At 43.0% G+C, this 18,057-nt stretch overlaps 1 protein-coding gene across 1 annotated transcript; it reads right to left on the bottom strand.

Moving 5' to 3' along the window:
* Positions 1-2,208: 2,208 nt before the first annotated feature.
* Positions 2,209-7,202, bottom strand: LOC134177139 (transmembrane protein 33-like). The gene is made up of 4 exons (XM_062643873.1): positions 5,476-7,202; positions 5,311-5,421; positions 4,743-4,826; positions 2,209-2,536 (listed from the first exon to the last, which is right to left on the bottom strand). Exons 1-4 carry the CDS (start codon positions 5,562-5,564, stop codon positions 2,386-2,388), a joined length of 435 nt encoding a protein of 144 aa, XP_062499857.1. The 5' UTR covers positions 5,565-7,202; the 3' UTR covers positions 2,209-2,385.
* Positions 7,203-18,057: the final 10,855 nt, after the last annotated feature.

Raw genomic sequence — 18,057 nt, 5'->3', positions numbered from 1 at the left:
TGTTTGGTCACAACACTAACATCGGTCTGGTGCCAAACGTGGTGTGTGTGTGTGTGTGTGTGTGTGTGTGTGTGTGTGTGTGTGGTGTGCACATTGCTGTCATGATTGGTGTCTATTAGGTGCGCTATTACTTTATCTGTTCAGTGTACTAGTACTGCTGCCTACTTAGTAGTCATGGTTGTCTTGTAGCAAAGCCTACATGAAGTAGAAGAGCCAGAACGTAGGTCTAATCAAGCATTGATATAAGGGCTTGACTTCAATGAATAGACAGCATTAGCAAAGACTAATATTGATATTCCTGGTTGCTCAAGCAGTCGTTCCACACACTGAATATGTTGATTACTGCACATTCACTGGAAGTATGGTGTTGGCACTCGACACACAGTGACGTTCAGGCCATGTATGACTTGCGTACGTTTCTGTCGGCCTTCAGGATGGATGACTTTTGCTGTAGGCGAGACACAGAGAACTTGTAGAAAATTGTTGTACGAACTTAGGTGGCATGTGTCGACACTAGATAAGCCCAAGGTAGTTGTGTCAGGGCGAAATTACATTAGGTACAAGCCAATAGTGACATGCATCCCTATTGAGGATGCACACACATTTGAGCAGCATTCTGATTGGAAGATCGAGCGTTGGTGGTTGTTTCAGTGGTGAATGTCTCCAGTCGATCTTTTTCCTTGTAGGGAGAAATGTCCAGCTGGACACTCAAGCCTAAACATGTGTATGTAGAAAGTGCCTGTGAAATGGCCCACATGTACACATGCAAGCCAGGTGACATGACTATCATGTAGCACCCTTACAATTTCCACTTATTGTTATAAAGGCGACATCACCTGACAAATTTATTCCCAGGCAGTGCCAACAAATAAAAACATGCAACTTTTATGTATGTTGTAACTAAAGTTGTGTTTGCTCAGATATATTGTCAGGAATCCTGGGTCAGCATCGTGGTGCTACTTTGTTGTTTATACAAAGTTTTATGTTAAATAACCAAGGGGGAGTTGTCACTCTACAAAGTCTCTCTTACCATTCCCTGTACACATAAGATGAACAAATGTTCTCAAGAGTTAGAAAACTATGCAATGCTCGCCTTGAGCAAAAGTGAATTACTAGTTACAAGAAGTGCCTTTTGCTAGTCACACTACTGTAGCTGTTGTAGAAGTAAAGGTACATCCTCAAGCAGTTCATACATCTCATCTATGCTTTTATCATAGTATATGAGTTATCTTCACCATTCTTGTTCTGAGGAAGTGTGAATGCAGCCGAGTAGATTTAAAGTCTAACGCAATGTTTCCACTAGCTGCACATTAAACTAGTTTAAAGCGTTTCAAAAAAGTAAACCAGTTCAAGAAAGTGACTGTTTCCACTACGAAATTGCACATCCACAATGTGCAAACAAACCGTCTAGGAAAGCCTTATTTTGAAGTATTGGGCTCCTCTGTCGCCAAGTCAGCGCAACTGTTAGTTGTCAGTGATTCAGCATCTGCTAGTAGGAATTTGCATCTGCTAGTAGGAATTTGCTCTCCTCTCTCTCTCTCTCTCTCTCTCTCTCTCTCTCTCTCTCTCTCTCTCCCTCCCTCCCTCCCTCCCTCCCTCCCTCCCTCCCTCCCTCCCTCCCTCCCTCCCTCCCTCCCTCCCTCTCTCTCTCTCTCTCTCTCTCTCCTCTCTGTAGCTGCTGATTTCTTTCCCTTAGTTAACGACCCTTACATCTTCTAAGGCGATCCTATCCCAGCAAAATAGTCAATATTATTAAACCGGCATCACGTGACAGTTAAACCTAAACCACTTTGCTAAACCTACTTCAAACTTCAGTGCAGGTGGAAACAGGTCTTTCTTAAACCACTTTAGCTTAAACTACCTGTTAAACCGGTTTAGGTGCTAGTGGAAACGTGCCCTGAGATGCCTTCATTCCAGTTCTCAAGCGTATCGTCATCTGTCTGTGCACAATAGCCTCAACTACGCCTTCCTTGCTTTCAGTGGTCCTTCTACACGAGGATAGCACCGGGTGGGGGTTGAGGGGGTGAATCATGTGATGTCTGTACCATCACAGTATGACGGAAATAACACAAGGGTTATAGGATAGCTCGTGTGCCATTTACTAAAAATATAGAGTGAGTGTAGGGAAGTGAATTTATTTAATTGTGATAGAAGCAGTCTTTCTCACTGGGCAGCCCACACTACAGTGCTAACTTTGATAATCGCAACTACAATATAAGTACATCATTCATTTCTGCAGATTGATACATCAACAAATATAGTGTTGGAAACTGTGTTGAACATACTGTAAGTACACAGCTAACATTGTTACTTGCCTCTACTAACATATATCATAAACGAAACTGACAGCGAATCTCACTTGTTATTAGTTTGTCTATCCTTACCCTATGGCCTTTCTGGCATGCTGTATTCAGCTGCTGGGGCCAGTCGGCTAACCAACTTTATAAAACCAGTTAGAAACTGTCTTATGAAAGATGGACAAGTTGGCCGAGCAGCAATTTGTTCAATGAAAACTCGTAACTCAGCAAACATAAACCTAGTCAAATGTGAAACACAATACACATACGTGTTACTTGCAGAAAGAACTGTCGTAAAATTACACAATTGTTAAGGTCAAAACAAGTTCAACAATAGATGTCTGTATTTTAGATTACATCTGTTTAATAATTTAATTACGTATTTCACAAGCAGAAGTCTCGTCGATCACGGTTTGATTAGTCAGACTCAGTATGCAACAATCCCACAATACCTCAACTTTCTACATACTTGCTGTAAAGTCAACCTTGCCAGAGTCGACAATGACACACTCAGTAACCATTCTTGATATCAGAAACTTGCACTGACTTCTTATGAGAACATTCAGGCATGGGGACATAGCAACATATTCCACAGACCTGTGCGCATGTGTGTAATGAACATGATTCGACATTTTGGTTTCAACAATTTATGTGAATTTGTGAAAAATCAAATGAAGTTTATGTGAGCTATGCAAAAACCAGCAAGGTGTGTGTGTGTGTGTGTGTGTGTGTGTGTGTGTGTGTGTGTGTGTGCGCGCCCTGATGTAGCATGGCAACCTTTTGAGCGTGTCAGCTCTAAAGGATTTTGACCCTTTCCAGCTTAACATCTGACTTCTGCGATATCTTCAAACGCCATCGTCACGATAAACCATCTCAGATCGACAGGAGTACTGCACCCAGCATTTGAGAGCGAGCCTACAGCAACGTGTTTCTGCGAAGAACAACCGTAGCGCTACTTCCATGTTGTAAAGTGCTTCGATCGATTGCAACATTGAAGTACTCATTTTCATGACCTTACGTCTATTTCCGGTTATCGCCGATGGAGACGAGGCCATGTGCATGAAGTCCAACAGTGAAAATGGCGGCACGGTATGGATGAAAGAAGTTGGTCTCCAGCGTGGAAAGAAGTAGAACAATGGTCTATGGTGCGGGCAGGTGATCTCTACTGCTGGGTTAGCAAAAAGTAGCAGGTTGACGTCTCTTGTTGTATAGAGAATTGAATGATTCAGGACGCTGTACATTATATTACCTATTTATGCCATCATCTTTGAGATGGGCTGGTTATGCCTAGGGTTATGGTGTGTGTGTGTGTGTGTGTGTGTGTGTGTGTGTGTGCACGCGCACGCGCGTGTATAGAGCACATCATTAGAATGGACAATAGTCAACCTCAGAAACAGCTGTTACATTCGGTTTTGCTGGGTCTAAACTCATAACAGTGCAGCTGAAATTGCAGGTTCAAGTATGCCTGTGTGTGCATGCACACACACACACACACACACGCGCGCGCGCGCGCGCGGATGCACATGCGTGTCTGCACATCAAAATAAAGGCAAATAAAATTAGGTTACAGCTACAGTAATTCAAAATAAGTCTACTGTATTTCTGTGCATTTAGCTGCATGCCGGTTTGAGCTGAGAAACAACGATGTCCAACCGCCAAAATACAATCCGCCAATATGCTTTGTCCGTCAATTTCTTAGCAAACCGCCAAAATAATTCCCGCCAATGTTTCATCTTAATACAGTATACTGTAATTAACACTATAACGTTTGATTTTCTTTGTCTTCATATTCTCCTCTTCTTCATCCTCTTTCTCATCTGTCAGCCCTGTGTTCTCTTCTGCTTGTTCAAATGCAATCCAGTACGCACTGACAAGACACTCCACATTTCCTGGCAAATTTCATTTTGTAATACACCAAGCTCTTCGTACTTGCATAGTACCACTAGCTTTCTAGCAATTGTGTATGACTTTCTGCAACACTTCAAATATCCATTCTCGCTACATTCTGGCTGTTCGACTTCTCTCTCTTCTAGCTGGGCTTCGGCAGAAGCTGCATTCTCTAGGTCAACGTCTGCCACCAAATCAAATTAGAGTGCATGTGCAGTAGAATTACTACGCATGTGCAGTTTCTTCCTCGGCATTACCGGCACTCCCCTCACGCTATACTGGCATGCCGGTATCGTTACCAGACTCCAACAAGCAAGTTCTGGTAATCCTCGCTTATACCGCCATGCAGCTAAATGCATGGAAATACGGTTTCGTATCACTGAGGAACTATTAGTGCTGATTCATTTACAGTCATTAAATTACCCAGTTTTATTAGTTTATTAATAGCACTTTTAAATCTAGTACTAGTTTCGTAAAAATAATTACTATTATGTCACTAGAATAACAGACAACCTATTATGCCTCTACAAGTTGCATTCATAATTATTTCCTTCTAACCTTGTGTATGGAAATCTCCTTGATCGATATCTTAAAACAAGAAACTGGTAATGCATTATTGGAATGAGAAGAGGTTCAATCCCACTAAAAATAAACAAATAATGACAAGAAGAGTTCATATTAATACAGAGTGGAATATAATGGCGGTCATTGCTCATTGACCGACCACAATTTTGCTTCGATCAGACGTACTACATGACTGGTCAAGGCGTAACAGCTAATCAAGAGCATGTTGTTGTTCAAAAAACAACTTATTCAATCTGTGTTGTCCTAATAGCACCATTCAGTCTAATCTAACAGGTGCCCATTACAAAATTGTCATTTTGCATTAACCATTAATTACCAGTTGATAGCAAATAAATACAGTAGTGAATATGATGCAACAAATAAAGAAATTGAACTGAAGTTGATGTCGATAATTACAAGAAATTTTGTAAAATCAAATAAGAATGAATGCCCACATTTAAAATGTCAGGTCAACCAACCTCTTTTGCTAAGCACGATGTCTGACCAAAATTTTTGTCTTATATTCCACTCTGCTAATATATCAAAGATCAATGAAGGTTACATGAAAACAGAAACCAGAATGACAGGGAAGGTGACAACTTCTGCAAATGCAATGATTCTGTAAATTTGTACGGAGTTTGCATCCAAAATCTGTGATATTTTGTTCACACGACTATAACAACATCATATTATACAACAGACCTTACACAGGTAAAGGCATATATACTCTGCAATTGAAGGTGGGAAATGTTGACATACACTCTTGAGGAAATTAGTAACGTGCAAGACTGAGAATAATGATACTGGGATAAGCATCACTAGAAAACCAAATCACAGACATCACACCTACTGAACAGTGTACGCTAGGCTGACAACAAACAGAAACTTTAAAATAATGACAAAGCATAGAACCAACCTTAAACACAACAACTTAACTATTAATTAGTTACTAGTAATTGAAGCTGTGTTTACACCCTTGCTTCCACAGCTATGAGCCTTCAAAGTCCTGAGCACCATGTACACTAGGATTAATTGTCGCAAAGAATTTACGACTAAACACTCTAACTTCTTTTTAGACATGCTACCTGTAAAATTTATTTAAAATTGTACATAGCGACTGTCGTTTGGCATGACCGCAAAGTCCGTATATAGCCTGTAGTCGTTGAAGTAGAGTCATGTATACGGGACATAAATCGCTCATGGTTATGTAATGTTAGATTCCCATACAAATATCGTAAAACCAAGAAAGCAATCAATTCCGAGTCAGCAGTTGTAAACAGATAAGTTCTGTTGTTTATTTGCGACTAGACCTAGCAATCGCAAACATGAATTACACTGTTCTGGTACGAAACTCTCTCATGAAAGTTTTGGGCGGAGGATTGACTGTTTGTCCATTAATGCTTCGTGATTGGACCACACAAAGGAGGCATGGCATATTCCTGCAGTGTGACAGACATAGAGCGTGTTCGATGAGTCTTAAAACTATTAGAACTGACAAAACTAGAGGCTAAATTGAATGCTAATTCTGCTTTCAGAATTGTGCTATGCATGAGCACGCGCAGACTCAACGTAATGGCAGCAACCGTTGACAAAGTGGCTATCGTTGCAGCACTTCAGTTCAGTCTCTGGTCCAGTTGAAAGTTTTTGTCTTGTCCAGACCATCTGACGCCACAGGGCTACTTCAAGTAACGTCTTTGCTAGATTCTGGGGATGTCGACTGCTCAATTGGGATGCTAGAAACTCCTGATGATCTCCAATCCTGACTTAGAATCTCACTTGAAGTCAGGAACAGGTCGGTGGTAGTGTCAGGTGTAAGTTCTCACGGAAACATCTGAGTAATCAGACAATAATAGGGCGTGGCCACTGCAACAGTTCCAGGTTTACAGTTCAAACTGTTGGAATCGTTCCAGCGGATCCAGAACTAGAATTTTAGCAAATCAAACAAACGTTATTTGTTCATCCCCATTGATTCTAGTTCCAGAACTGTACAAATGTGCCCATAGTTAGCCAGCCAGCCAGCAAGCCACATAGTCCCCAGACCGGAAGTCAGTTCAGCCCTATAAGTTTACAGGGCTCAAAAATCGGTCCAACTAGCTGTTGTCATTTGACAAGTTTCCAAAATTTTTAGTCTAGGACATCATGTTGATATCAATTATGGTGTTTAGTTGGGTATGCCGCCATTTTGTACGGCCTTCTAGAATTCAGTGCAGAGCAAGCATACAGCGCAGTATTCCCACAATGGCATGCAACCGACACACACATTACTGCTGAGCCAATGGATACGACATGCTAGCTAATGGAATTAGCGATAAAACGCATACCACCTCTCTTTGTCAAAACAAGGCAGGGTTTCAACAAGACTCCACATATCATGGCGGAACGTGTCTGTTTCTTGCTACAAAAATTATATCTCCCTATTTCGACCTTCAGGATTTACCATTGTCTCCACTGCTCCCTGGTCACAACTTATGCCTTTACTTTGTCGGAATCCTGAGATGGCTCTTGCAAGCCTAGTTTCATTATCCGGGATATGAGCAGTTTGTCAACATACGGCGCGCTGCTGGCAGTACACACTACGCATACATGTTGTTGTACGACAAATGTTCGAACGTGAGCGTCAAAGCGGCGCATGTTTTAATACAGTACAGTTATCCGCCTGCATACCGGAAAGCCATTACAAACTAGCGTTGGTCTGCTGTAGTCGTCATTTGACGACCTAAACTAGAACGTTAGTCATCAGTTGTAAAATTTAGCTTGTCAAACAACGACTTGACGACCTATTTTTCGAGCCCTGCGTTTAGAGTATGCTACTCACCAAGTCTCATGACTTTCACAAAGTCCCATTTCTTATGGCTCATAGCTGAAAAAGGTTGTTCGAAACTATTGACATTTCGACAAGCATACAAAATGCACACTTTTCCAATCCCCTTCCCCTCTCCAAAGCATACGCAATAATGTTGATGTCTTAATGGGCATACGCATACAACTCCATAAAATACTCATTTACAGAGGAACCTGGTCCTCGATATAATGAATCACAAACAACGCTAGGATCGCTCTTGTCAGAACAAGGGTTCATAATAAGCAAACAGATCTGGGCTACCGTTGTGTACGGTCAGGGAATGCAAGGCCATGCAATGGCATACGGTCTGTTGCCTACAAGTAGGCCCGCACATATTATGCTCATTTTATCTTCCACTAGCCATCTTGACCCGGTGTTGCCCAGGTAACATTAAACAGGCACAGCTAGGGTAGCAAATTTTTACATATCCTACGTATAAATACGTAAGATGTGCTATGCAAATGAATACATTATGTGCCCTATATATCTTTATACATATGAAGTAAGAGGTGCTTCAGCCTTTCTCACGTTATTGTGTATGCAGAAATGTCTTTTACCATTTGAGGGATGAAAGCAATCCTGCTGTTGCTGATGTAGCATGTGCTGGCATTATCAGAATTAATTATATAAGAGTTGATGGAATTCACAACCCGGAGTCTGTTGATTGGATTGATCGCAAAAATTGAGCAAATGCAACTCTCTTTGCAAATGCCGCGACTTGGGAAAAGTTCAGCTTTTTTTCGCTTTGGCATGCTGTACGGCGAATTCGTCACGCAGACGTGAACTGACAGGTTTGTTATGCAATAGGAGTGGCACTGTGTGACCGCAGTCTTCACGTATAGTGGCACGCGTTAACTGGAAACCACACCCACATCACGCAGACGTCAAAAGGTTCGTCTTGCGCATCGGGTTCCTTCAAATATCTTACGGATTTACAGCACTATGACATGCTCCACTCAGTAAATCAGCAACAACAGTACCACGACAAACAGGTTCCTAACACTAGCTGGACCTCAAAAGGGGGCTATCTAAATACCGAAACATGCGTTTGTAATATAGTACGTGGTGTGGAACGCAGTCTTCATGCAACAGCCTGTAGATAATGTGATTGTGGGAGATTTCACTTGGGGGTCGACTCCTAGAGAGGGGACCGTCTAAATATTTGAAGTGTGCATTTGCATTGTGGTGTGGAACGCAGTCTTCATTCACGGTTTCATGGCGATTAGCCCGGCAGTTTTGGCGTGATTGATGTTACAGACAGACAGACAGATCAGACTTTTATAGATATAGAGATTATGCTATGCTGCACTGCTCACCCAATTATACAATTATGCTCAAAATATGTCCACACAAGTTGACAAAACTTGGCTCAAGTGGCTTGATAGAAGTAAAAAAGTAAACTTACAACAAAGCCAAACTGGCTTGACATTTCAAAAAAAACTGGTTTTTAAGTAATGTCTGATATACTGTAACAACACTGCCTCGTGCAATCTCCAAGTTCTCCACCATATTGCTCTAGCAGACTAACAGTCACATGAGTATACAATGACTCGTAAACCTTGAAATTATGCTCATTTTATGCTCGATGCTTGTCATTACCAATTATGCTCAACGTAATGACCGCATAATACGCACAGGCCTACCTACAAGTGAATGTTGCTTCAAGTGTACCAACAAAATTCAACACACACATAAATAATGGACACCAATCTATGAAGTAGTTTCAGCAGCACGTTCACAGAAGTCTGAGGCCACACCGTTTTATTTCTATGTTTCTCGTCACCCGTGCGCGCTCTGACTGGAGGAATAAAAACATCACGTGACATAATCAAAATACATTTTAGTTAGAATAAGTAGTGCTCTGCAATAGCTAGCAAAGATGGTAAGGTAGCACAGATTCTGAAAGAAAATGGCCGTGAAGCTCTCTAGATTCTCATATTCACAGCCCAAGGCACGTGCACATAACAGAGAGCACATGTGATAGGAAATTACAAGTTGCTGCATGCACAGGGTCAGAGAATGTTTGACTGCATGTTGGTGATGTAGGCTATTAGATGAAAATTTGTACGTACTAGGGCTACTTACGACCTGCTTACCCTGTTTCTTCGGACATTTTCTTTTTTGTGTGTTTGTTTTTCCGTGCAGGAGTTGATTTCTGGCAACTAGGGTGACAAGAAACATAGAAGAAGAACGGTGTGGCCTAACAGATATTTGAATCATGTTTGTAGTGCTACTTCTGTGACACATAATCTAATCTGTTCCAAGATTTGAGAGCATAGCCAGTCAAACATTGGACTAGATTCCAAGCAGCGTTGACATATCACAAGGCTTGAACCACTGCAGCTCCTGTAACTGTTGCCTCATCTGTCCGTTTTCAGTCAGTGCCACGATCTTCTCTTTCCAGTATGATGACCATCAATGAAACGCTACTGCAGCACCTTCACTCACAGACGCACACTGTTCCTGCACCAGTTTAATTATGACCTCTGAGTTTCGTACTCGCTGGTAGAAAACGCATCATCTATGCTAGCATACTCCTTAAATATGACGTCATGTAGGAGGTGCAGTCAAGTTGTTAGATGCTGCCCTCCTGCAGCACAAGTGCCTTCAGTCTTATCACGTCACTCCAGTTTTCCATTTGCTCATTACTTGTGGCACCTCCTTCAAATCCAGCACTTTTGAAGCAATTGTAAATTGTTCTCTTTGTAACACAACTCCAGGCTTCTGTCAGCATGTCAATAGCATCTCTAACATTAACAGACTCTGTTGGTACGTCTTCATCTGCAGCCTCGATACCTAGAAGAAGTCTTTTTACAAGATTCCTGCGATAGAAGTGCTTGGAATTTCTTATGATTCCACAATCCATTGGTTGTAGCTTGGACGTGGCATTTGGGGAAAAGAAAACTGCCTTTGTAGTTCTCAAGCAAAGGATAACTTTATGCCCATTGAAGTTGTCAACGAATAGAAGTACTGGCCATTTTTGCAAAGCCATTCGACTGTGAAACATTTGCGACCCCTTCTTTAAAGGGGAAGTCCAACCAAAATAAACTTAAAATGATATCAGTAGAGCTGTTTTTCCATCAGACTTTCAAGCAGAATTCCCATTACTACGGCTTACCTAGAAAACGTGCTTTTGCTTGAGTAATTGTTTATCCTTGTTCTTTAATATCCGAAGAGAAACGTTCAGCGCACCTGTGTGCTATAAAAGACGCTCCTATTTTCACATCTGGTCTGCTCACTTTCTTTTGCTGCTGATTGGTAGAAGGTTACAATCCAGGATGTGAAAATAGGATCTTCCTCTGGTTGCACACGCTGGACGGCACACTGAACCTTTCTCTGTGGATACTAAAAGAACAAGGATGAACAGCTACTCAAGCAAAAGCGCATTTTCTAGGTAAGCTGTAGTTGTAATAGGAAATTCTGCTTGAAAGTCTGATGGAAAAACAGCTCTACTGACACAATTTGCTTTAGAGAGGAACCAACGGGAAGAAGGCAGATCTTCATAATATCTTCGCATTCACATTCAGCATTCTCGATATATCTGTAGCAGTCGTCCACAAACGCATTGATTCGTTTGCAGTGGACGGAGCTTAATTGACCAGAAAGTGGAGAGCGGGCGCATGGACATTGCACATCACAGAAACATCGCTTGTTCTTGTTTACGAGAGTCACGACAACAAATAACTTATACCAATCAATTTGTCTTTGTAAGATCTACTCAAATAAGTAAAGTTCATTCTGTTTGCTTCATAGGTGACTTTGAGCTGTTCGACACCACAGGAACTTTGAAGACTCTTGAACTTTCCAATCACAAAAGGCTTGCACTTTTCAGAAACATCAAAGTTGAACCACAAAAGCACAGTGAGATGTTCCTTGGACTTCTTTCTACCATGTTATTTTCTCCTCTTACGGAAAGGATTCTATCAGGTCAAGGTTGAAGCCGATAGAAGAGCCCTGCTTCGTCTGCATTAAAACACCATTCAAGGTACTGTACTGCTCGCAACTGTGGTAGTGATAATGTCCCCAGTCTACCTGGGCCTGCTCCAACACTTCAGCTTCCTGCTGCCACTTGGAAGATGTTCTTGCGGTTTTAAAGTGCCACACCCACCCATTACTAGCACCAAATGTGTGGTGACCCAGAGCATTCTCATGTGCTTTCTTACTGACTGGTACACTGTGAGCATGTGCATTCACAAACCACAGCATGAGGGCTTCATCCACGTCTGAAAATTCTGCTTGATTCAAACCCTTACATTTGATGCCACAAGCACCACTTACAAACTCTTTGACAAACTGATCCCCCTGCTTTAAAATTACTGCAAGAGTTGATGGAGAGAGCCATACCTGGCAGACACGTCCTTTTTTTGTGCTTTCTTGTTTCTCTACCTGATGTCCTTTCATATTATCCATTTTTTCTGGAGGGCCAAGAACTTATGCTTAGACATGATGCAGAAGAGGTGCAGTAACTGAGAACACGCCTTACAGCAGTGGGCACAGTCAATACTTTGACTGATCTGTTCGCCACGAGCATGATCATATTCGAAGCGTCTGCGATGTGAGGTATTGTTTTACGTGTTACTCTAGCGACAGCAGTTGCATCATCACGTGGGTCTGTGGGTTGATCATGTCTTTGCCTTCGTATACGTGGGGCCTTTGGGTGATTAAATGCTATTCTGCATAAAGCAATAGTTGTGGAAAGGCATTGCGTTGAGAAATCTCAAAGACCCCAAGATTTGACTTCGCAACTGTCATGATAAAATCCATATCCGGTTTACGGAAGTCATTCGTTCATTGGTCTGTTGTGAAATGTTTCTCTCATCCAACGTGTCTGTTCTATGCTACTGTGATCTAACGCAACAAGCAACTTTCTGACATGAGTTCTAAACGTCTAGTCTAGCTGCACACACATGTAGCTAGGGTGAACTAGTTATAGCAATAGAATGCGTACAAATTACAATTATTCTGGACTCTCTTCTTGTGCAGTTTGCAGTGGAAGTTTCAAGCAGCGATCGAGAACCCAATCCTTCCTGCAAGTCGATCCTAGCACGAGGCGCTAGCGCTGTGTAAACTAGGAGTAGCATAAATGTGAGCGTGGTGTTCCAAATGAACCATTTGTGTGGCCATTCGTGATTTCGCCGGACAGTTTGTCTGGTGGTGTAGCGGCAGGTGTGGAATTCCGTATGAGCAACCCACATCTTCGCACATCCCAGTGTCATGTCAACAAACATAGTTTCTGCAGTTCGTGCATGAAACAAATGCAAACAGCCACGCGTCGTACGTGTACTGTACTGTGTAGCTGAACGTGTATTTTGTCAAATCCCGGATGTGGGCTCCTCAAGTACACACGCTGGGGCTCCGAGGTGCGCAACAAAAATGCAACGGACAGCCACGGGCTGTACACCGTGAACACGACAGGATAGAAAACTCAGAGATACTTGCGTGTAATGTTTTCCGTAGGGGCTATAAGAACCTGAAGATGATTAGGTTAATAGGATAGCAAGAAGTCCTTGAACTAAAAAACTGCCACTAGCGTAGCGGAGTGCATGTTCTTGGAATGATTGCAGTTTCCACGTGTAGAGGTACGGCGCATATGTGGACAAAGATGACATTCCGAAACTCTCTGGGTAGGACACGCCAACAGAAGTCAAAAGGGGGAGGGGCTAGCTGTGCGAGACCGGGCATGCAGAAATTTATGCGGATGGGTTCGTAGTTATGCAGGGCAGAGTCAAGGAAGCGATGAAAGTCTGTCTCTTTTCATTGCTATCTCAAACAATGACCACTGTTTACTCAGACTTTTTTTAGTAATTTGTCAGGTGGGTTGTACTAATTGCATGCATATGACTCTTTTATCAAAGGCATGCAACATCAAAGTGTCATCTAGAGTCATGAAACCTAGCACTTGGTCAGGCATCCTCGAGCTAGCTGCTGTGGCAAGTGTCCTTTATCAACCTGTTCGTGCAGTGTATTCCAAGAGATTTGGTTTGGCAACACAAATGCATGGACACGTGTACCAACCTTGAATTACTGCGGCAACCCATGATAATTGTCATGAATTGATCCACTACAGTAACCATCAACTAGATCTGAATGGGAAAACATATGCCTCCACCCAGACAACTTTGTTCCTTGTGCTTGTATATCCAGTGTGGTGGACTCAGATGTTGGAAAAAGATGTGGTGGGATCAGTGTGTGTACACATTCGCTTGAACGTGTCATTGCTACACTCCTCGAAAAGGTGTTGCAAGGTCTTTACTCCCAAGCAGGTGTCCATTGGACCCGGCAAGAATGTATATAACCCTTGTGGTTGGGTCTTTTTTTGTCTCACAGCCTCAACGTTTCAAAATCAATTGCACGAAGATCAGCACTGCATAACCACCTGACCGTTAGCCAAGCCACCTCACACCTCCATCAACAGTTGTCCATCAAACTTTGGCTTTATAATTCTAAGATGGTTTTAGAGAGACTAGCATTCGAAGACATTTTTAAGTTAATTTGAGATAGTTGTGTTGGGGTTGGGGTTGAGAAACTATAGTAGAATAGAGAAAGTGTATTGATAAGAAAAAATATATATGTCAGGGTTTGAAAAATCCGGTCGCCAAGTCGCCATATGGCGACCACTTCTAGATGGCTGGCGACTAAACGAACAGTGTGGTCACCAATTTGGCGAGTAGAAATATTGGTAGTTTCTAGTCTTTCGCGGCAGCGGCTCTTGGATGCGAACCACCTGCTCAGCAGATGTTTTGCGTTCCACTTTCTACTTCTACCATTTAGTGGCACCCTGCGACATATGCAGCCTGCTTAGCACCTTCGTACATATCGTGTAACAACGTATCACCTAGCAATCTATTGCGCGTCATTGCTATTCTCTGGTACACCATCATTTTACAGACTCTAGTGCCTGTACCAATCTGATTGGTCTGTGCCATCAGCTCCAGACAAATCCAACTAAAGACCCGCAGGCGCGTATAATTTTTCAAACAATTGTGGTCACTCCTATCCTTCATAGGCTACACCAACAAATCCAAGTCAACAGCTCTATCATCGACGAGACGCCGTTGAGCAGCAGCTTCTCCCGAATAAAACATGAAATTCGCAGCCAATCGTAGTTGAAGGTGACGGCAACTGCCTATTTAGATCCTTTTCTATTCTGTTCAAAGAATCTGACCATCTTGAATTGAGACAAATAAACACTATTATGCAGATGTTTGCAAACGGTGGGTGTAGGAAGTGGCAAAACAAACAGCTTTTCCCCAGCAAGCTGCCTGAGTGTCTTTCTATCAAAAGAACTAGACCAAGGTGTACGTCCAGAAGCTCATACGTCTCCTAGTGCTACTAAGAAAGGTTGTTCAGACAAAAGTTTCTGCATGTGAAATCTAGGTGTTGAATGAAGCCACGGCGTTTCAGAGATTAACACAGCTAGCCATAGGAAACCACGTGGGGTGTGGGGTTTTCCCTAGAAGAGTTACCGGATGTCCTGTTCTCAGCAAATCAGTAGTGGCACTGAGTCATATAGAGAATTTAATTAAAAAACGCTCAAAGAATGCTCATGTCTTATTGATGGATAGCCAGGATGTGGATGTGATGACAAACCACATAATCAGGTTATTAACATTACAAAACCACACAACCACATTTTGTTTGGTTGTAGCTATACAATTAGTGGAAAGTTTCTATAAAATATGAATACTTATACTATTACATAAAAAGAACCCCAAGTACCACACTGTAGATTAAGGTGTTTACTTGCCAATGTTCATCCAACATTACTGCAAATTCCTAGTTAGGTCTTAATTTAATGTCAAACATGATAATCTGGGAAAGGGTATCAACAGTGATATTAATGACTTGTTTACTTCTGGAATCTCTGACTTAGAAACTAGTGAAAGTTTGGCGACCAACCGTTCCTCTAGGTGGCCAAACTGGCGACTAGATTCAAACACATTTTTCGAACACTGATATGTATGTATGATGAATTGTAAGTGATAGTAGTATTTGCCAGGATTGGAATGTCCAACCAGACGTTTTAAATGTCCGGCAAATTTAAATTGACAGGACATGATGTCCGGTGGTCAGTCAAAGACTATTTCGCACACTGGAACTGTGGAAACGACTGTTATGCTCTCCAACATCAGAATGGCTAGAAGTTCCCATCATACCGAGAATTTCTGAAACAGCACCCAGCCAAAAGACTGCCCAGTGGGTGATCTTTTGGAAACTGTTCTCACTTACAGCCCATGGGTGGTTAATGAGAATCAAGATTATAGTGTGCAATTCGACGTCGCGGCCAAAGTTGGTTGATATTCCGAGGCTGTTAATAACGTGCGCTACTATACTACAGTGTACGTACAGGTTTGGCAACCAGACAGCAGTCTTACGCTGTGGATTAAAGAAGGAACCTCTAAAGAAACGCCTGACAAGAAGTGCAGAAGGGCAGTCAGGTCTGGTCGCACTTGTAAATATATAAAGACTATGTATCTAGGCAGGATGTCGCAAGATATGCCTCACACTTGCCTACTCTGTGTGTGGTACTCAAATTAATCTGCCAATTTCCAGAGTTTCCTACAAACCACCCGGGCGCTTATTGAGAACGGATATTCTTCCATAAATTCCCGGAAACTCCCGGATGGATAGGGTGGTGCATGCCGTACCTCCTCTGGACATGATGTAGGGCCAAATGATTTACATGTAAGTGCATTCTGAGATCTGCTGATTAGGTGTTAGGCAGCTAGTCTTTTCTGTCCACTAGGCGGCAGCTGCTGTTGCAGGAAATGTGCTTGGTCACACACACACACACACACACACACACACACACACACACACACACACACACACACACACACACACACACACACACACACACACACACACACACACACACACACACACACACACACACACACACACACACACACACACACACACACACACACACACACACACACACACACACACACACACACACACACACACACACACACACACACACACACACACACACACACACACACACACACACACACACACACACACACACACACACACACACACACACACACACACACACACACACACACACACACACACACACACACACACACACACACACACACACACACACACACACACACACACACACACACACACACACACACACACACACACACACACACACACACACACACACACACACACACACACACACACACACACACACACACACACACACACACACACACACACACACACACACACACACACACACACACACACACACACACACACACACACACACACACACACACACACACACACACACACACACACACACACACACACACACACACACACACACACACACACACACACACACACACACACACACACACACACACACACACACACACACACACACACACACACACACACACACACACACACACACACACACACACACACACACACACACACACACACACACACACACACACACACACACACACACACACACACACACACACACACACACACACACACACACACACACACACACACACACACACACACACACACACACACACACACACACACACACACACACACACACACACACACACACACACACACACACACACACACACACACACACACACACACACACACACACACACACACACACACACACACACACACACACACACACACACACACACACACACACACACACACACACACACACACACACACACACACACACACACACACACACACACACACACACACACACACACACACACACACACACACACACACACACACACACACACACACACACACACACACACACACACACACACACACACACACACACACACACACACACACACACACACACACACACACACACACACACACACACACACACACACACACACACACACACACACACACACACACACACACACACACACACACACACACACACACACACACACACACACACACACACACACACACACACACACACACACACACACACACACACACACACACACACACACACACACACACACACACACACACACACACACACACACACACACACACACACACACACACACACACACACACACACACACACACACACACACACACACACACACACACACACACACACACACACACACACACACACACACACACACACACACACACACACACACACACACACACACACACACACACACACACACACACACACACACACACACACACACACACACACACACACACACACACACACACACACACACACACACACACACACACACACACACACACACACACACACACACACACACACACACACACACACACACACACACACACACACACACACACACACACACACACACACACACACACACACACACACACACACACACACACACACACACACACACACACACA

This window comes from Corticium candelabrum, chromosome 3, assembly GCF_963422355.1.
Source record: "Corticium candelabrum chromosome 3, ooCorCand1.1, whole genome shotgun sequence".
Taxonomy (NCBI): Eukaryota; Metazoa; Porifera; class Homoscleromorpha; order Homosclerophorida; family Plakinidae; genus Corticium; species Corticium candelabrum.
This window is presented reverse-complemented; position numbering and strand designations above follow the sequence as displayed.